General features: G+C 41.0%; 1 protein-coding gene across 2 annotated transcripts in view; it reads right to left on the minus strand.

The window, feature by feature from the left end:
• ube2j1 (ubiquitin-conjugating enzyme E2, J1) overlaps positions 1–22,505 on the minus strand; it is a gene marked incomplete at its 3' end in the record, with an annotated part of 53,838 nt that continues 31,333 nt past the window's right edge. For both annotated transcript variants that reach the window (XM_032543318.1, XM_032543317.1), the window contains 7 exon segments: positions 1–337; positions 3,974–4,102; positions 5,276–5,405; positions 11,523–11,628; positions 15,473–15,557; positions 16,145–16,276; positions 17,415–17,488. In XM_032543318.1, coding sequence (XP_032399209.1) covers positions 44–337; positions 3,974–4,102; positions 5,276–5,405; positions 11,523–11,628; positions 15,473–15,557; positions 16,145–16,276; positions 17,415–17,488 — 950 coding nt within the window.

The raw sequence follows: 22,505 nt of genomic DNA on the forward strand, positions 1-22,505 counted from the left end.
GGGGTGACTTGAGCGTGAGGAGGAGGGAGGGCCAGGTGTGTGGTCACAGCTCGTAGTCGAACTTGTACTCGTGAGCCAGGTAGATCCTGCGGAAGATGAGCGCGGCCAGGGCCAAAGTGAGCACCACGATGAGGGCCACGGAGCCCGCGCGGCTCTCATCCCGAGGCTGGCGAGGAGTCGGGCCGAAGACCGGCCTGCTGGCCGGGTCCCTGCCGTCTCTCTGGCCCTGCTGGCTGCGCTGCTGGGCACGACGCTGCCGGGGGCTGAGAGGGCGGCCGGGGATGGGGGCCGCAGGGGGCTGGGGTCCATCTATACCTGTGGCTGGAGGCGCCTCTGCCTGTGGAGGAAGATGAAATTAGGACAAAACTACGCATTAGAGGTGAAACAATTACCCGACTTATTGATTATGCCCACTGGATCCGGCTGCATTGCGTTTTTGTGTTGTGCCACAGCTGAGTCACAGCTCCGTTGTAGCTCTAAAGTGACATTTTTTAGAAGTGAAGTATGTTTTTTACGCAGACATCTACACTACCGGTCAAAAGTTTGGGGTCACTTAGAAATTCCCATTGCACTCCATTATAGACAGAATCCCAGCTGAGATCTGTTGCCTTGTTTTTTAAACCAGGGCAGTAATCAGATTACATTATGTGCTTACAAAATTGCATAAGGGTTGTCCAATGTTTTCTTAGTTAGTTTTTTTAAATGATATCAGATTAGTAAACAGAATGTGCCTTTGGAACGTTGGATGAATGGTTGCTGATAATGGGCAATGTAGATATTGCATTAAAGATGAGCCCCCCCACTCAGATCAGCTGCTATCCTGTCTATAATGGAGTGGTATGGAAATTTGTAAGTGAACCCAAACTTTTGACCGGTAGTGTATATATAAATACAGTTTGTATAATATAGTTTAGAGCAGTTTTGCTGAAATCAAGCATTAATACACATTTTTAGATCATTTGTGTTAGAGATACTATGAGGCTGTAATTTACCTATCCCACCTCGTCTTTTATTTGTAGCCTACTTACTTATAGTGGGACATATCCACATTAAGCAAATGAAATCTATAAATTAGATTAGATTTAGATTAGATTAAACTTTATTGTCATTACACATGTACAGGTACAAGGCAATAAATGTATATTTTTCTGTCTCCGTTCCAGCCCTCTGTTCTCCATCGGCCGCCATTTTACTCCCTCTAAAACAGAGCCATCACATAACGTTCACAGACCGGCTCGGTGAGGGTTGGGGACAGCGTGGCTGTAAAAGTTGGATATCTTTTATTGTCTTCCGTGATCTCTTTATGAAATGACAATACATGTCAACGTAGGCACCCACACAGTACAGCTGTTGTCATTAACCTGAAGTTACGTCAGACCATTTGTAGATTTATTTATTTGATTAGGACAATGCACATTCATCAACATTTCTGTAAATGCGCCAGTTGGCTAATTTTCAACTGTAGTCCTAGTTACCTAGCATGGTGGGAAGAAACCAGAGCACCCGAAGGAAAACCCACGCAAAACGAACCAGAAAGGCCAACAGCTTGGAAATGACTGCTGGTTAAAGGGTAGTATTTATGAGCTAGAATCAAATCACTCATAAATTAATACTCATTCCACTATCTCACAATACATGATGTAAAATATTTATAGAGGATAATGAAATCTCAAATTTGGTTTTATTATGCTTTACTTTCATGCAACATCGTTGAAATAATAAGTCATTCATGAGCATCCCGGCTCAACACATTAAAAGCTACTCCCAGTTTTGGCATAACTACTAGTGTTAGAGTTAGTTATAGATAAAGTGATGATGCTGGTGCTGATAGAATGAGTTCTCTCTGGAGGGCAGGAGACTGTGAGGGATATGACTAACCAACGAGCAGTGTCCACAGGCCTAGCTTTTACACAGAAAATGTACATTTCACCCAATTAGAGACTGGCTGGGGGGAGACAGCACTAACTGGACAGAGGCAGCACACAAGTTATCCTACATCCCTCTGTGTTCAGGGAACGGCAGCAAGGCAGCGTGGGATACCACAGGCCGGACAAGTTGTAACTCTTGTCCCTTCAACTGCAGTGGCAGATGGTGAGTCCTATTTTTGACATGGCTTGGTTTCCTATACACTAATCTAGACCCTCCTCTCTGTTCCTTCTGACTGGATCATTGGTAGCAGCTGGAGTCCAAACCAATGCTCTTAGGCAACAAAGCGTGTCCATATGATCTGGACTTGTGAAGAAGAAGCCACAGAACCACAGGCTTCATGCTATCTCAGCACATCAACTATGACGTAATGAGAGAGTGCTAATATCCAGCTGCTTGATTTCATACAACCACAGCAACTCAGTGCAATCAATAGAGCTCGCATGGTGCTGCAGCAAACTCAGCATGCACCATCATTTCCTCCCATACATATTCAAACAGATTTTTGAGCTCAGTGGGATCTCAGCAGGTGGCGAAGCGAGCCACCAATTAAAGGGAACAATGTGAAAGATGTGTAATTGACTGCATAAAGACAGCACCATGTCATCCTTTTGATTGTACACTGTGGAGCTTCCGAACACCCGCTGCTCTGTCCAACACGTTGGAGCTTAAATGGATTGAAAAAAGAACCACAGAATGCTGTAGACAGGTCGGGTATTAAATTATTCCAAATATTAGGACAAGGAATCTGCAACGTCTAAATAATCCCCAAGCTAGGTTTCATGTCAGTGACTGACATTTATTGTTCAGTGGTATATTTTTCATCAAGTCTTTGTTGATGTTATACATCACAAGAAAGCATCAGGTTTTAGAGTCAAAAGTCAGTGGCTTCTTTCTACAGCTATTCTTGGAAAGCACACTGTTGCTTTATCATATTACAATATGGTCCATTTACGACATGAAATACAGAATTAAGACCTAAATTCCATGCCAACCAAGCCCAACTTCACAGTGAATGTTGCATTTGCACACTTGAAATAGAGCGCTGTATGGTGTGACTGACCTGACCGAAGAGAAATTGAAAGCACAAAAAGAATTATAGCTCATACACTATGTGCAGATGCATCATGATTAACGAATTACTTTGAGACCAAAATCCCCCTATTGCTTGCACGGAGTTACTGTGGTTGCATGAAATAATCCTTAAACGAGGTTTCATGTCAGTGAATGAGATTTACTGGTCAGTGGTATATTTTTCTTTGTAGATGTTATACGTCAGGTTTCAGTGTCGGTTCCACAGAGTCAAAGGTCAGTGGCTTCTTTCTACAGCTATCACACAGACAGAGACTGTAGAGGTAGAGGACAACATTGTCTTCACTAGTAGAATCCCTGACAGACTAGAGAGAAATGGAGATATGTAAGACTTCAGGTTTCCAGTACGGCGTACAACAATCCATTTAACACAGTGGTTCCTTAGAGGGTAACAACTGTTTTTTTCCAAGTTGGACCCTATTTTCCATATGTTTTTGTGTCAAAGTGACTGATGTGAACAGCAATGTTTGACATTGGTCCAGTATTCAGCGAGATCGCTGCAGTCGGCAGCGGCGAAACAAGCTACAATGTAAGTTAATGGGAAATTGTAATGTAAGTTAATGGGAAATTGTAATGTAAGTTAATGGGAAATTGTAATGTAAGTTAATGGGAAATTGTAATGTAAGTTAATGGGAAATTGTAATGTAAGTTAATGGGAAATTGTAATGTAAGTTAATGGGAAATTGTAATGTAAGTTAATGGGAAATTGTCGTGTCCTGTTGTCCTTCTTCCGATTTCCAGCCGCAGCCTGTCACCCCCCCCCCCCCCATACTAACGTTACGTGCTATGTGATGTTAAGACCTCACAATGCATCAGATTTGAATAGTAATTTCAGTATTCAAATAGTATTGATTTTTTTTTTTTTTTTTTACTAATCGAATTATATTCCAACTTTTGGAATTCATTCCAACAGCACCTAGTCCTGTATAACCCCAGGGAGCAGTATGACACCTACCTGCTCAGCCTGGGGCTCTTCAGAAGCTTCCTGGCCTGCAGACGTGGAGCTGTCTTCCTGGGTGAGTGTAGCAGGCTCGCTTTCTGCACCCCCGCTCTCACTTGCCTGTCTGGATGAACTGGACTCTTCCTGCATGAACACACAGGGAAGTGGAGTCATCTACACTGTGCCTTGGCTCCTGTCATGGGGCTCAACAACATAACCACAAATGTATTTCATAATAAACTGTCACGTATACTTTAACAACCGTAAAAAAAAAAAAAGCACATGGCCAGACTGGACAAATCAAAGCTCGGTTCAAATCAAAATGTGTCATCACCTGTAGTATAATTCAACTTTTGTCGTATCCGGCCGGCAAAACTCCAAATACACTTTAAGTTTTTAAGAATGGCCGCTGTTCGCCAGCAACAACTGCCATCTTCTTTGTTTTTAAGAGAAGGGAATTTACGTAGAACTGTTGCAACTCTGCCATCCTTATGTTAAGCCCGCCCCCCGACTCTATACACGATGTGATTGGCCTGACCAGAACTTGTTTTTTTCCAGACTATTGGAAACTATTGGGAGAGTTGCTAGACTAACCGCTAACGGCAAATCACATTTTCAGCTGCTAGGGTGTGTCTAGATTTCTAGGCTAACTGAATGGACCTTGTGGTGGATAATTCCTTTTAACCCTTGTGTTGTCCTTGGGTCAAATTAGCCCATTTCAAAGTGTTTTTTTCAGAAATGTGGATTTCTTTTAACCAAATTGCCCAAAAATAACATGGATGATTCCATACAACGTTCTTCAGGTAAAATGAATGATCACTGAAATTTTGGGTGTTTTATTTAATCTTATAGCATCTGTATTTTTTTTTTTTAATGGTTTCAAAATAGTACCCGGACTAAACTTTGACATCTACCCATCTGTGATCCACTCAAGATCCTCAGATCTTAACTATTAGTCAAAATAATTCATAATTTCTTTGTTTTTAACAAAAAACTTATGTATAATTTGATATAAATGAGGTTTGTTGACCGTGACTTCCAAGAATAAGTGTAACAACTATTATTAAACCAGCTCAGGTTTTAAAAAAAGCAGCAAAAGCATGGAAAAAAGTGACAAATAAATCAGAAAAAGCGACAAAAACATCGGAAAAGCAAAAACAAATGACCTGGGAGGACAAGTTCATTGTTAACGGGAAGGCAACACAAGGGTTAAACGTTTCAAAAGACAAGAATGAACTTTTAAGTGAGTAAAGGAGTAGTAGGGTTCATTGTCCAACCCTACTATCAAACAGGGTTCCCTGTTTAGCTAGTTTGTACCTTGAAGTTGATTTGCTGGGCCAGCTCTTTAGCCTTGTGGTCCTCTGCGCTGGGGTTGCTGTTGGGGGTCAGAGCCAGGAGGGCAGAGCGCATGGAGCAGCCACACGCCTCGCAGCAGAAGTCCTGGGACCTGCCGGAGAACAGGTGGGACATGGTGAGCACCTCTCCTTCTACATGTCACAGTGCTAACCCTTGGCCTGGAGAGTAGGTTGCCCACTAGCCAGACACACTAGTTTACTTTCTGCAGGTCCATTATTTATTCCATCCTGCCGGCACAATAGATCTGTTGTCCTGGTGTTTTCAAGTTGTGTAGCCCAGGCCTCCGTGGCCGACTTATGTTGGTGGGCAAGTAAGATTTTCTGGGCATTTTCACATTTTTTTAATAGTTGACGGTGAAAAGGCAGACTGGAAATAGGCAGAGAGAGGTGTATGACATAGGGCTGCAGGATTCTCTGTAAGATTTAATCACAATTCTAACAATGCATATCTTGTCTGTGAAAGTGCCCTACAAAGAAACAAAGCACGCATATGGGCTTATATTAAACATTTATAAAATACCAACATGGTCAACATATCTCCACATTTAAAAGAAGAAAATCCTGTACATGTCAATCTAGCCATTCAAGCCCTATCAACAAGTTGGAGGAAAATACAGGTGACAAAAGGTTGCATGAAAAACCAAAACCAATCAGATGAGACAAGATGGGGTAACCTCCCACATCTGCTTAAGTTTCTGCACACTGCAATAGAGTTGAAAAGATGGACTGTTGCAAGTCGGATGAAGCTTTTTCAGTAATTTGCGCCAAAGATGAACAGTTAACATCAGTTCAACATCCACTTGCTTCCATTATAGACTTAATTCTTCACAGTTACAGTCGATATTGAGAACCAATTATTTACATGCAACAAAAGATTGGACACTCTTTAGTGTGACCCAGCCTGATGTTACAGACAGCTTTGTGGCTAATCTGATTGGTTGATTGTCAGTGGAGTGGTAGGTTAAGGAAGAGCCATGCTCTGTAACCATTTGGCTACCAAGACGCCTCCTCTGAGCACACTAAAAGGAATTATTTCTGGTCATTTCAGCATGGAAACTGTGATCATTAATTCTTAATTAAAGGATGACTTTAATCAACCAAATGTTTGTTGCACGAGCTCCCAGCCATATAACCTAGCTTTTTTTTTTTTACGTCGTCACCAAAACCAACTGCTCATTAGTTTTATGTAAACTTCAAATAAAACATACACTCGGTGAAGATTACTCTGGCCTCCATCCCTTGAACAATCCTTACAGTACAAATTTCAAAGAATCAGACACCTAATTTAAAAAGAGTAGCTTGTGGCAGTACTAGGCCATTTGATGAATAACCAGGTCCCTCCACTCTAGAAGTGAACAGCCTGCTTCATAAATGAAAACAAATTACAATGGCAGTGGTTCAGTCTCCAAATAAATTAGCTGTTAATATGAACAGGCCCAACATTAATGTTCTGGCTCACTTGTCACAGTATGTCAGGTTTACCTGCCAAGTTAACTGAATTTTTTTTTAGCTTGTACAATAATTACATTTCTACTGATATATGCCACACTCCTTGTATGTTATTATACGGTGGCTCATGCTTGTAATTCATACTAAAGTGCAACTAGGTTTGAAATACACGTCCTGATTACAAAGCAACCCTGGTGTTAACAACACCTTATCTTAAAAACATAATGTCACAGCTACATGCTTTAAGGAAAATCCTGGTATTCGTCAACCTTTGTCTCATTCTCATTAATGTGTCCACTCTGTCTAGTGGTCAGGCTTCCTATTCTCCCCCAACCTCAATTTTACAGATTTGGGAAACGCAACTTCAGCAAAACAGCATAAATCTGGGAAAGCAGAGTATTTTACATGAACTACATTTTTTTTTACAAAAGATTTCAATGCTTGTCCAACTGAATGTAAACAAAGAAATTAGTCCGCTATAACAGATGACATAGTATGAAGAGCTACAACGACAGCGATTAGTATTAAAGACCTAAAAATCTGCGTAAGGATCAAAGGGAACCTGACCCAGTGGGTAAAAAAAAAAAAAAGGGGTCCTGTCCAAGCACGTTGAGTTCAATGTTTTTATTACAGTTAAAATGGTTAAAACTATTAACTTTCTTCCTTTAGATACCTAAATTACCCCATCAAACGCTCTATGAAGAGAGGATGGCTGCCCAAAATGTTCTCACACAGAGAATTATTTTGGAGAGTGTAGCACGCAGCCAATCAACAGTGTGTTTGATAAAGAGACAAATTTCAGATTTGCTGATGGCCAGTGTGTTGTTGTCAACACGAACAAAGAAAGCGAAACCAGACAAAGAACTCGGAATTAGTCAGGCATTTAAGTTACATTTCACAAAGTTAGCAGCCAGTGCAGTGGGTGGTGCACTGATTTTGAAAAATGTACCGTCATCTAGGTAGGTTGCTCGGCCAATGGTAATTTGGCATCTTGATTATGAAGTTATGAAGATTTCTTAGATTAAGCTGCCCATGCCTTTTTAGGGCTGTGTATGGATCCTGTCTACAAACTGGGAGGAAAACCAGCTTCAAACGCTGTGTTTACGGCATTGGCTGTCTGTGTGTATTGTTGGCTGCCTCACAGTGTATCCTCATATGACAGTTTCCCCCCCTCACCACCTGTGGCACATTCACATGTCAGGTCCCTGCTAAGGGTTTGGAATGCTTCGTGCACTTTTACGCTCTCATGTCATTCCTGACAGTGGGGTTCAGGGCAATATTGCTAAAAAAAGGATCAACACAGCTGCTTAGCGCAGTGGTGTGGAAAAAACATAAAAATGCAACACATTAAACAAGTGTCTGTGGATTTGTCTTAGGCAAGCTAATCGTCCTTTGCTTCAGCTAATGGGCTGATGTTACAGCTGTGAAGAGGAGGGATGAATCATGCTCTGAGGAACACCACATCCTCACTGTGGCATTCCTCAGGCTAAAGGTGGCTTGGGTAGATTTGGATACATGATTCAAATCAGTGTCTTTCTCTGGAGCCAAACTGAAATTGGATTCTATTTATGGGAAGTTAAGATGTAGCTGGAGAAAAAGCTGAGCTTTTTAGACATTAGACATTTTGCAAGGCACGGCAAATGTTCTCTTACGCCTCCAGTCATCTTGTCAGTGGACTATGACAGCTTAAACAGGGAGTTTTTTGTCTCCAAAAGCGGAAGCCATGGAAACAGGCTCCGTGGTCGGTAGATGGTTGCTCACATGAATGACTGTCTGAATCCTTTTATGCATAAGTGCTAATCATCAAGAACACATCTAAACTTTAAGAAAAAAAGTGGAGATTTGATTTGTAAAAATCTCAGATGGATACTGAGGACAGAAACATGTTTGAGAAGTTTTGTCAATCAATGGTCCAGAAGTTTCTACTTCTCATAAGTACAAGTTGAGCATACAGACAAACAAGGGCAAAATGACGGGAATAATTTGCTCGGACAAACAAAGACCTGAAGTGTTACAGTTTCAAAAGGTCTCTCTTTCTGCCTGTCCAGACTACAACACAACCCCGGAGTTTTCAAACTTACGGGGTCAGCAGTAGGGCTGGGCGATATGGAGAAGTGACAACATAGTGTACACTAGAGCCCGGCCGATAAAGGATTTTCAAGGCCGATATGATACAAATATTTGGTTATTTAAAAATCCGATATGCTCATATATCGGCCAATGTACAGTATATTTTTAAGAAAAAATCCAGAAATGCGTAGGAAAACAAACAGATTTCCCTAACATTAGTTATTTATAGAGCGTCCTCTGGTGGGCAAACTATGCAACGCCAACACTCATAACATGGTTGACCATCAATTTATCAGAATCATTTATTTGTCATTATAAAAGATTCAGATGAATGAATACTATTGGCCATTATAAATGCAAATACTGATAGTACGGGACATGCCTAATATCGGCCCGCCGATATATCGGTTGGGCGTTAGTGTACACAGTGAACTACATGTGTAAGTGTACTCACAGAAGTGTATATAAATTGAGACACAGTTAGATTTTACACAAAATGCCTAACTTTGGACAAACTCCAGGTTGGTAACAACAGTAATGGCCCATTGTGTTATCACAACTCCAGCTTGACAACATTTTCAGGTAGACATGCACTAAGTGAAACCCTGACTTATTGGAGTTGCATTAAGAAACAGTAGTGTCAAATACTGCATGTGCACTGCTGTGTGGGATGGATCTGAGGATTTGGAGCAATCTGGATTACATCACTAAACAGAATATTTTCTGCAAGGCGTGTCACCAGTTCTCTGCAGTGCAGAACAAGTGTAGCACTATTCTTCCTGGGATTAATGAAGTGTTTATTTGGCAATTAATCTGACAACTTTTCCCCCCAAAAATAACTTGACAATCAGGTAGGCCACTGTATCCTTACACTCTAAATTACTTTTAAGAACTATTATCACAATGTATGCTGTCAGCATGTGTCCTGTATATGAAATGTTCACTTGAGTGTCAGAAACGATTGACATTTTTCATTTTAAATTCTGAGACTTCCCAGGCTTCCACTAGGCCCTGTGTTTGTTTTGCCACATTAAAAGCTAGGCAGCATCTTCGACATTTGACAATAAATATCCTGCTGTGCAGATGCCCTTTTCTGACTGACAGTTCTACAATCACCAGGGGCATAGAAGCAAAGATGAAAAACCCCAAAAGAGTGCTGCCTCAGCCTTACACAGACTGAAAAAAAAAAAAAAGGTTTTCATCAGGGAGATGGAGCAGCCGTGTATTTATAGCAAAGTGCGTCTATCTCATCTCTATGTGCTAATGAAACAGCCAGCTGATCAAGACCCGTCTCATCTGCTATTAGAAGAGCGACTTTAGTTGGATCCTCTCCTTCTCTGGCTTTGTGTGGTTTCCTCTGAGGGAAATGTGGTGTGAAATGAAGATCACCGTGCCCACGCATGCTCCCTCCAGAGGCCGGGTATTTTAGTGATAATGAATTTGTCATGAATTGGTAATACTAGGACTGGCTTGGGCGCACTCCTTTCCCTTTGTGACTAGAGACTTTGTAGTGGAAGGCATGTCCACCGAGGCTCATGTGTTGATTACATCAAATACACATAGGGGGGACAACTGATCTACTGCTAATATAGCCAGCTATCCCACCCTGGTGTTTCTGCTTCACTCCCAGCCGCTAAGGGACTTCAGCCGTCGGACGTAAAAGTTATTCGATGGATGTATACGTATTCTCGGCTAGCCCCAGTGTTGAGTAACGTTAAAATAACCCCCCATAAAATTACATATAAAGTTATTACGCACCTTTAATTTACGTCCATAAAAAGTGCTTGTTTTGCCACTAACAAGCTCAGATTATTGTTCTAAGTGTCTGAAAACATTATAGAGAGGATCCTTACATAGGCCAACCATTTTTTTTTTTTAAGAGTAAGACTGATTCTGTTTAACATGAAAATTCCTGAAATAGCTATTGCCAAACCCACCAGGCCCCATTTAAAGAAACAGTAAAATTATCATCATAAAACACACATCATTCAAAGTTCACAGAAACAAAATACATCTATGAAAAGGTGTCTTGGTTCGTCTTTCCACTGTTCAATCAATCACTACTCCGGTCTGGTTGAAAAAAAAAAAAACTTAAATATACACATTTACATGTAAAAATATACTGTCTCTATATATGCAAAAAATATTGTTTATTTTAAACGGAGTTTGGTGAGTGTGCCAATTTCCAATCTGTTTCTGGGTAAACAGAAAAAGGATTTCATCTTTAACCCTTGTGTTGTCTTCCAGCGACCTGGACATTTTTGTTTTTCTGAGTCAAAATTCAAAATGAAAAACCTTTTATCAAGGTTTTGGTCATCTTTTCCGACCCTTTTGTGGCTTTTTCTGAGTCTTTTGAAATTTTCATGGGTTTTTCCCAACATTTTTAAAGCTTTTTTTTTTGTTTAATTACATTTGTCACTTTTTTATTTTATTGTTCACATAAGTCACGTAAACACCAACGCATGTGAAAATAGGGTCCAGGTTGAAGATAATGCATGTAATGTCAGCACAGACCCTATCCTTAACAGGTATGTTGCTAATCCAGCATGCAAGATCATACAATCTTTATGAAACACACACACACTTCCTGACCACTCACCTCATTATCATTCCCTGTCCATAGCAGTGCAAACACAACAAATGCTCTGCAGAGTAAACAGTGGAGTGATTTTCATCCAACAAAATCTTACTTTTTGGCAAGGGCCTTCCTCTCTTCTGGAGTATAATCAAGAGATCCGATCGCCCCCTCTCCTTTTGTTGGCATGAATCCGATTATAGCTATTAGGGCGGTTCGGACTGGAAGAGAAACAGACAAGAGGAGAAAACACAAAGAGAAGACGAGAAACATTAAAATCAGAGCACGTTCAACATTCCTGGGTAAAACGGGGAAGGTTAAATTACACGACAGGCCGCACCTGTTGTTGTGTTCAGTGACCGTGTTACATAAGTAGGAATGATGCTTTGTTTTCTGAGCGTAAGCCTGGATTTACCCTGGCCTATTTGAGGGCACCCACCATGTGTGTACCATGTGTACACATTCTCCAGCTGGCACAGGTCACATTTTACAATATGGTCCAGCTCAAAGGGTTATTTGTATCTATATTATGACTGGCTGTGTTTTGTCTGTGCTCCAGTCTATCCAATATACTAAAGCCCATCATCTGGAAGCCCATTATATCAGACTGTCTTTGAACAAGATAAACCTACGAAGGTTATGCATATTGGATTTTATTATAATAACTATAGACTAACTATATAAACAGAAACTGACATTACATTCAAACTAATATTTGGTGCTTTTTGTGATGAGGCCCACACAGCACCATTTTGTTTGTTGATCATTATGCAAGTTAATTTAGAACATATCATTGAAAACAAATAACACATAAGAAGCAAGGCAACATTTTCTTTGCTGAAATGGAACATTTATTTTATTTGCTCTGTGGCTGATTTTGTTCCTGCCGCATAAGCAGGATAAAAAAGAACCGGATTATAATGTCCTGTTCATGATAATGTCCATTTAAGAGCATGCATTCATACTGTAGCAGTCATCACCATGAGCACCTTTTAGTTGTTACATTTTATGATTTGACTGTCAAACTGTTACAAAGCCGAATTGGACATTCTATGGCAGCATTTCAAATGAATTATGGAGCATTTGAAATCATTTTTTTTTCATTATTGTATTTAATGGCTAACTTGACCAATTCTTTCAACAATATAATACTGATACCTTATACCACTACAGCATCTTTACCACCAAACCATAGCTGTCTCCCTGGAGCTGAACGCCTCGTCAAGATATGGATTTGCAGTGCGGTCTAACATGTAAACCCATTACATAAATTAGACTTCACTTACACAGTGTCATTTGAATTAACTGTGAATAAGAAAAAAAAGTATTACTTTACTGATTACAACCCCCCCCCAAAAATAAAAAGAATCGAGGTTTGTATTGAATTGTCAAAAAATCGCGATATGGACCAAAATCCTGTGTTTTGGTGTATGTAAAAACAGAGACATGTAACCATAAATAACGTATGTATGTATGTATGTATGTATGTATGTATGTATGTATGTATGTATGTATGTATATATATATATATATATATATATATATATATATATATATATATATATATATATATGTATGTATGTATGTATACATACATACATACATATATGGGAATATGTAAAACATGAAAATGTCAAACTTCTCCGGAGGGATATCAAAAGGAATGTTTGAATTACATTTTATCAAACATGTAGGCGTAGCATATGAACTAAAGCAGCATCCAACAGTAGTAAGCGTAACCATGGAATCACTACAGCTGGTCTGGCTGTGCAGAACTTTAATTATTCAGCCAGGCTTTTAGGGGTCATTCAAAAAAAAAGAATGAGGCACAACACTTTACAACCCAGCAAGGGAAGTCCCATGTCTAAGGCATGGCCAGCCATGTAACCTGCAGTATGTCGGTAAAAAAAGGTTTAGAGTAACGTTTGTCTTTGATATTATTATTATTATTGAGCTGGTATTACGTTTTCATGAGCGGGAACTAGTAGGGAAAAATGCTTTGAGGAAGATGCACCGTCCCCCACTGAGACCCCCCTGATTAAGTTCTACGGAGTAGCATGAAAGCAGAACTCAGCAAATTGTCAGGAGAGAACTAAAATAAGTTCAGTAGGAATAAATTATCAGTTTTTACTCTGGAGGGATGAAAATATGCCTTTCTTCTCATGAAAAGGTTACCTTTTAGGTGCTTAATAATAATGACAATGCTAAGGATATAAGGTTAAATTCAAATACATCTCCCAAAAATATAGAACCCTAAAATCAAAAGTGAATCTACTTTGTTTTTTGTTACACATTTATGACTTGTTGACTGAATCGGAAGATTTAAGCTGGTCCATGTTGGCATTTGAGATAAGGCATTCTAGATGGCGCGCACGCTACGAGTATGCACAGAGACGTTTATGCTCAACGCATTGTTCGTTGCAGTATTCTCCGAAACACCAGAGGGCGTACAAATACAATAATCTGTGAATAAGCAAGAAGTAGTGGAGAAGAAGAGAGTGGAAGTGAAGGCAACAGCAGCCCGCCTGGCAACAGTAGTATGTTAAACACCGATGTACCGTGAAACATTACAAATTACATATCTACTCTAATCATTAACGTGACTGTTGTTTAACACTGGTAAGTATTCCATGAAGCCGTTTTTCTTAGCTTTAACTAGGGCTGGGATGATTCATCGACGTACTCAACGTCATCGATTACATAAATGCGTTGCCTCGCGTCTAAAAATAACATGGCTGCCTCCAGCAGCAGCGCGAGTATGGATGGAACACGTTGAGAAAAAGGCTCGCACAGGGTCTTCTAAAGTGTGGGGTATTTTACTCGCAATGCCAACAACGTGGTAGTCTGTAGACTTTGTAAAATGATCCCTGAGTCAGGATAACTGCAGCTGAACACCGGACGTTCTGCTCACCTATCCTTCTCCAGCTTCACCTGTAGCTCACCCGTATACAGTATGTCCTGCACTGACTTGACTGGGAGGTAAACTGTGCTGCGTCTCCTCCATCTGTAGCGCTGTCTTCAATAGTTGCGCAACCAGGCCAGATTGTTTCAGATATCTATATCTATCTATTTGTTTTTTTTGTAATTTGTGTATTCCTCCTGAAATGTTAATTCGTTTTATTGTTGAATTTATTTCATACATCTGAGTTAATATGTTGCTAAAATTGCACTTTTTTACTGCAAGATTAAAGGGAGGAGAGCTTGGATGTTAAACAAGAGCTGATTCATTTTTTTGTTGTTGCTTTGTTTACTTTATAGTGCCTATTTTATGAAATATGGGATTTGCGTCTCTGGTGCTTCCACACGCATACAAACATGAAAAAACAAACATCCATGGTGTTTTGATTGAGATCCAGTTTCTGAGTGTCCTTTGTCTTCAGTCTCCGGGTGAGCTGGTCAACATCTGCACGGCTTTCTACGTCACTAGCCGAGACGAGGTGGCTAACCATAGCATGCTAGCTCGTTCTCAACGGAAAAACACTGCTCCAACAGTCACTAGTTGACCATAATCTCCAAAAGAACTACTTCCTGTCCCTGTTCTACTTCCTGTCTCTGTTCTGTAGGTATTCCACAAGTGGCCCTGGTCTAGAAGAAGTCTCCCAGCTGATCCTGCCTTGGACTGACCAAAGCTGGAGAAAGAGGTATCAGCTGATGGATCTTACCGAGCTACTGAGCATGTGCAGCTCCCAACAAAGATAGTATAGAAGTGAGATGTCTCACTCTGGAGCTAAAACAGAGACCCAAACACACAGGGTGAAATCAGGATCTGCAGCAATGTGCAGTACAACAAAAATATGGTGTTTTTTTGAAAATGTAATCATGTAAACCTATTCTGGTACAACCTCAAAATACAATTATGGACCTGAAAATGAGAAGAATATGGGAGCTTTAAGTTTTTGTATTCCTCCTGAAAGTGACTTTATTTTGTTGTTGGATTGATAGTCTACATCTGGCTTCAGGTTGGACGACAAAGACTACACTAAGACAGTGACTTGTATTTGGAGAACTAATTAGAGAAACTCAGGGCATGTGGAAAACTTTGGACTTGTTGTTGAGGAAACTTACTGCTCCAAGAGGGCTGCCAGGTCTCCGGATGGTGGCCAGAGATGCTCAAACAAATTTTCTTTCCAACTTCAAATCTTCCGTTCGGCTAGGAGGGAAGGCAATAAAAAGAAGGTGGAGGTGAGTGGGGTGGGTGTGTGAGTGTGAGTGTGTGTGTGTATGTGTGTGTAGTGGAGATGCATAAGTAGAACATACAAAGTTTATGAGAAGCAGACAGACAAGGAAGTTTGACACAGTTGGGATTGTGGAACGGGGAAATGCAGGCTGCTTTTCTGCAAAAGTAAGAGTTTTCAAACAATAAATGCAAACTGAAAAATAACCAAAGAGGAGCAAAAGGAACTGGAAACAATGAAAAAAGGGTCTGTCAAAAGAATTAAGGGTACACTTTTATCAGCCTGTCATTAGCAGCGCAGGCGTCATACAGCTGTCTGACTATAATAAGAGAGTCTCATATTATCACAATACCAGTGCAATTCTCTCTGACATTGTGATGACAGCCCAGGCGTTGACCTGACAACTGTCACTGCGTGTGATGTAACCACAAATGGCTGAGGGTTAAATGACATGCTGTCCATTTTCCACTCTTTGATCATCTGATTTGACGTCTTCCTGTGTTCCGCATCAGCGGGAAAATAATCAGATGTGATATTAATGTCGCCTTTGCCGGGGTCTTACCGTGAGTAGGATGATGCTAGGGGGCTTCATTGGGTATTCTGGGGGAAGCACGATCCTGCCGTGGTAAACCCCACCATCAAAATCGGAATCGGGGGGCCCACGTACGGAGAAGTGCCATTCAAAGAGGTTGTCCTGCAAAAAGAGAGAGGAATGTCACGGACGACTGCTCATCAGGAGATAGGAAACCTGGGATGTCTCAGGTCGTCTCAGGTTGTCTCAGGGTTGTCTGAAGGGTTGCAACACTGACAGTGACGTGTCCTATGAGATGGGACCCCCACAGCTGTTTGTTGTGCTAATAAATCATTATTCTAATTAGAGCCCGACCGATATATCAGCGGGCCGGTATTTTCGGCTGCTATTAGACATTTCCAGAACTATCAGTATCGGCAATTATTATTATTACTATTATTATAAATGTTCATTCAAATAAATGATTCTGATGAATGAATATTTAAAAACTAAAAAATAAAAATTTTGTTTGTCCACCAACGACTCTGATTCTTTTTTTTGTTATTGTGTTTATGACTTTGTATTTTTATATGTTTTATTTATCAGAAGTTTAACACATTTTCCACACAATTTTTTTTCACACAAATTATTATATTATTTTAATGAGAACTCATAAATAACTACACATTACTAATGTTAGGGAAATTTGTTTATGTTTTGTTACGCGTTTCTGGATTTTTTTTTTTTTAAATATATATTGTAATATCAGATTTTTAAATAACCAAATATTTGGATCGGAATAGGACTTAAAAATTGGTCGGGCTCTAATTCTAATTGTGCAGTATTTTCAGGATAAGACACCACTTACCATATTATGATATGACAATATATCCAAAATCTAAGACAATATTTAGTCTCATATCGTAATATTGATACAAAATTGATATATTGTCCAGCCCTACTCCAGAGTCTATGTTCGGGCACCCAGCTTCACTACTGCTACCAGATTGTTAAAACCACTTTATTTTGGAGGTGGGGCACCAAAAATGTTGGTAATCCCTGGAAACTCCTCTGCTTGTGTTTCTTATCCCACCTGACTTTCATTTTGAGATGTCACATCTAATTATTTGGGTGAACAAATATTTCACTGATAGAATCTGTGGACAAAACCACACAAGAAAAATAATATTGGAGTTGTATGAAACCAGAATTAAAAATGCCCTCAACTTTAAATCTTCTCCAAATATGCTCTATAGTTGTTAACTAAAGCAAGATGGTAAATACTGGCCCAGAGGACCGTGGTGTCTTGTGGTGAACTTACCTCCAGTGGCTGGGCGTGGTAGTGCTCTGTGGGATCCCTCAGTTCGGCAGCCTCTTTCATCAGCCTCTTTACCGCTGGTTATTATTAATGAAAACAATGACATGAGAAAACTGAGGTTAGTGCCTTTAGGGTAAAACAGAATCATTAACGCCTTGTTTGTGTGTGTGTGTGAGAAACCCCACATTCAAACCAACATGTCAACAACTGCAGACGTTTTTACAAGCCAACATTCCTGATTTCCAGATGCAGAGGGCTGCTAATGTGCTGCTCCCCCTCGGGTAACAGGACGTTAACACAGATGGACAGATGAGAAGAGCATGCAGAGGAACAGGGCTCCATGTACTGACACGTCTCTGCTAAAAAAACAACAACCTCATACTCATTCAGACAGCTTTGGCACTTCGGTTTCCTTTCAACAGACATATTTAAGCACCACCCAGCTTTCTTTTTCTGTTTCAATTTGCTGTTAATGCTAACTCAACAATTCTCCATGTCCACCTGTTGACTTGTTAAAAGGTCCCATGGCATGAAAATGTCACTTTGATATATTTTTTAATATTAATATGCATTCCCCCAGCCTGCCTATGGTCCCCCAGTGGCTAGAAATGGTGATAGGTGTAAACCGAGCCTTGGGTATCCTTATGAGGTCATAAGGAGCAAGGTTACCTCCCCTTTCTCTGCTTTGCCAGCCCAGAGAATTTGGCCCACCCATGAAAGAGCGACATCATGGCTTTCAAACGAGCAAAGTGGCAGTTGGTCAAGCCCCCCCCCCCAATAGCTACAGACTCAGAAATGGCACATACTAAAGAAAACCCAGTGTGGGACTGGCTCTAGTGGCTGGAATTCTGCACCAAGGCTGAATTTTGGGAAAGAGACTTCAGATACAGTATTAGGGGACCACTAAGGTCTATATAAAGAACTTCAGATACAGTATTAGGGACCACTAAGGTCTATAAAAAAAGAGTTCAGATACAGTATTAGGGACCACTAAGGTCTATAAAAGAGACTTCAGATACAGTATTAGGGGACCACTAGGTCTATATAAAAGAGACTTGAGATACAGATTAGGGGACCACTACGGTCATATAAAAGACTTCAGATACAGTATTAGGGACCACTAAGGTCTGTATAAAAGAGACTTCAGATACAGTATTAGGGACCACTAAGGTCTATTAAAGAGACTTCAGATACAGTATTAGGGACCACTAAGGTCTATATCAAAGAGACTTCAGATACAGTATTAGGGCCACTAAGGTCTATATCAAAGAGACTCAGATACAGTATTAGGGACCACTAAGGTCTATAAAAGAGACTTCAGATACAGTATAGGGACCACAGGTCTATATAAAGAGACTTCAGATACAGTATTAGGGACACTAAGGTCTATAAAAAGAATTTCAGATACAGTATAGGGGAAACAACTAGGTCTATATAAAAGACTTCAGATACAGTATTAGGGACCACTAAGGATATAAAAACATCCAAAGAGCACTATGTCATGGGACCTTTAAATTCAGCATAATGTGCATTACCACAGCACTACTTCCATCAGACAAGAGTCCCATTCAGGCTTTTAATGTTAAGCATCTCCAGAAAGTGCTGAGTTTTATTGATGGTAGTTTAACAGAACTAAACATCTGCAATGTAGAAATGATTAGAATTATTATAGTGATGCTGAAATTCACCTTGAGGAATTTTACATTTTACTGATTTTACCCTGTGAGCAATCACTAGTAAAATTGAGCTGAAGTGATTATAGTCTTTTAATAAATAGCTCAAAACAAAAATGAATGAAATATTAGTTGCTTGTTGAAGATGAGCAGATGACTAGCAGACGACAGCAGGCGTCCTGACCTTGCTGCGCGCTACAAATGCAGCTGAACTCGTAACTCGAGGCAGAAAGAGAGTAAACAAGTTTGGGGTTTTTTAAGTTGTGTTAAAGGGGTCATGGCAGCATTTTGTGAGTTTTATGTACCGACGCAACATATTCTCAAAGTGAGGCGGCAGAGAATCATCTGCCTGTCCTAGAGTGATGAGGTATGTTGAAAACAAAGACCTCATCACTCTAGGACGGATGGTTAGTCCAGGTGATAATGGTGTAGTGATGATGCATGGGTGCCAAGCTCTCCTGTAAATAAACTCCAGTCCTTCTCTTTCTGATAAAAAAACAGATCTGTGATGTCTTATTTTATTTTTCCACCTCCAAGATGAATCTCTCGTCTTCTGTGGTGTTGTAAAGGAAACAAACGATATTGGGGGGGGGGGGTAAACTGACTGGGAGGCTTCACACGCTTCTGGGACGCGCCGTAAAAAAACATCTATTAATATCAATGTAATGTTCACTGAACAGAATCTGAAACAGTAGTACCGGTGGGGCTATTTGGCAGAGTTATTGAGTCCAAGATGATTGCGATTGGTTTAGAGAAATGCTGAGGAAGGTCTGGCAACGCGAGACTAGGAAGACAGAGGTGTAGACTAGGTGTAGGTTTCATCACTGCACGTAGCAGTAAAGGCTCTGACACAACAAGGCAACGGTGAGTGACCATCACCCCCTAGTTTTTGCGGTGTGTCCAGTACTGTCGCACAGCGCGTCAGCCTTCATCGGCGAGCTAACCTTAGCCAGCGGCTGCACAGTCCCTCCACTCCAAACCGCAGGGAGACTTCTTTGCATAAAGACTGAATGACAGCCCGGGAAATGGACAGTCTGGTTAGCCATCTCCCGGGGTCCTCTGTCTTAGCAGAACTAAGAAGTAGTCATGGACGCAAAATTGGATTTGGAATCCAATTGAATTAGAGCCCGATCGATCTATTGGTGGGACGATATTTTCGGCCAATATTAGGCATTTCCCAAACTATCGGTATCTGCATTTAAATTGGCCGATACCATTTTTAAATATTCATTCATAACAGACAAATACACGATTCTGATAAATGAATATTTAAAAAATAAAATAAAAACGGACGTCAACCATGTGAAGAGTGTTGTCGTTGCATAGTCTGTCCAGAGGGCGCTCTACAACGTCCCTGTTGGCAACAGTGATTATTTTTTTTAAATGTTATGGAAATCTGTTTAAATTTTGTTATGCGTTTCTGGATTATTTAATATTTAAAAAAAATGTATATATATATATATATATATATATATATATTGGCATACCAGAATTTTTACTAACCAAATATCTGTATCGGTATCAGCCTTAACGATTCTTTATAGGTCGGGCTCTTGTCAGAATCATTACAGTTTTTAGTAGCTGCATGCGTAAAGTCCACAAGGATCTAGGATCAGCAGGGGGGCCGTAGGCACCGTTTGGTTCTGTCGCTGTTGATTCAGACGAACCCTGTTTGTTGTGAGGCAAAGGCAAAGCGGGGCAGACGTGAGGTGACGCCACATTCAGCCTTCGTCACCACTAGTCCTTGGCCGCCGGCTTGGTGTGTCAGGGCCTTAAAGAACAAAGACGCTGCTAGATGTAATGCTGACTACCAGGCTGCAGCAACACCAGTCAGAGTACGGCAGGCAAGGCCTCAAAGTGAGGCCACATTAGAGTCCATCTTGGGCAAAGCCTAGGGTTAAATATCCCATCATGCTTTAACACAAGGTCATGACTCACCGATGTCACAGTCTCAGCCTTGTGCAAAACAGCCCCCAACCCCCAAGTTCAAAGGAGTTGTGGAGCTTTAGGACAGCAAGGTCAATTTGCTTGCTTTTGCTCTCTTATGGACTGCTATTAGCACTCAAGCTATCAGCTACCAGCCCGCTGCAAGAAACAGGATGGGGCTGAAAATTGGAATGTTAATAGTGAAAAGATAAGCAGAACTAAGAAGTAGTCATGGACGCAAAATTGGATTTGGAATCCAATTGAGTGTGGACTGCTAGGGTGGTGAGCTGGAAATAGTGAATGGAGAGACTGTGAAATGAACACAGGAGAAAAAGACAAAGGGCAGCAGTGAGGATGGGTGGGAGGGCAAATAACAGGGGTGGAGGCGAGCTGAGAGGATGTGGTGGCTGCAGGGGTGAGTGAAGCAGCGGAGCAGAGAGATGGCCTGGCACCACGCAGCTTTCAGAGCACGTGTTCTTTCCGATTCTGCCCGAGGACAGACACTCTTCAGTGAATATGGGAACCAACCACAGTAATCTCACATTGGACACACAAGGAGAATGGGGGAAGAGTCTGCCTGTGAGTGTGTGTGTGTGTGTGTGTGTGTGTGTGTGTGTGTGTGCAAACAAACAAGGTTTCCCCACCTTCTCCTGCTTTCACAAGGGTGTCATGGAGTGCTTGCAGTCTTAAGGCCGTTTTATGGTTGTGCGGACGCTACACGCAGAGCTTTCACCGTAGCCTACGTAAGTGGCCTGATGTTTACACTCGTGCGCTGGTGTGTGCGTCAAGCCGGGATATGTGTGTGTGTGTTGGGAGTGGGCGATAGAGCAAGAGAGAAGTGAGACAATGACGGGGATTAGCTTTGGAGCAAGTGCCGACTCTAGAGTTGTTACCAAAAGACGACAAAGACATTACTGGAGTCTCTCTAGTCCAGTGATCGTGTCTCTCCACTGTAAGATCCCATCACCCTTCCTCTCCACCAGCAGAATCCCGGCCTTTGTTGATCAACAATTCAGTTGGAGGTCTTTTTTAACGAGAGTCCTCGACTCCCCCTGTGCACGGTTTTCAGGTTGTCATTTCAGCTCTCTGACTACACATGCATGCATACATAATTCCACCTTCATCAACGACAATGTCGGTGTTTTCAGAAAATGTTAAGCTTCAACAGAAACCCAAAATACGACACCACACACAAATAAAATAACAGACAGGAAGCTTAACTGTGCAGTGATCTGTGAACAGTTGAACATGCACTCCACAGTGTGAGCTCCATGCATTATGGGTGGCAAGATAACATTTCAAGTTCACAAATGCTGAGGCAGCTGTACGCGGTGTAGCATAAAGACCACCCCGCATTCGGAAGTGTGATCTCTGAAAGTGTGATCAGTGTGGGGACATTAGCTGCTGTTTGTAAAAACCTTTCAAATCCTTTATGATCCATTTCAGATGGTCTTTGTTAGGCTTAACTACGCCTGGTCTTGCATCTGCGTTCTCG

This window comes from Etheostoma spectabile, chromosome 18 (genome assembly GCF_008692095.1).
Source record: "Etheostoma spectabile isolate EspeVRDwgs_2016 chromosome 18, UIUC_Espe_1.0, whole genome shotgun sequence".
NCBI lineage: Eukaryota > Metazoa > Chordata > Actinopteri > Perciformes > Percidae > Etheostoma > Etheostoma spectabile.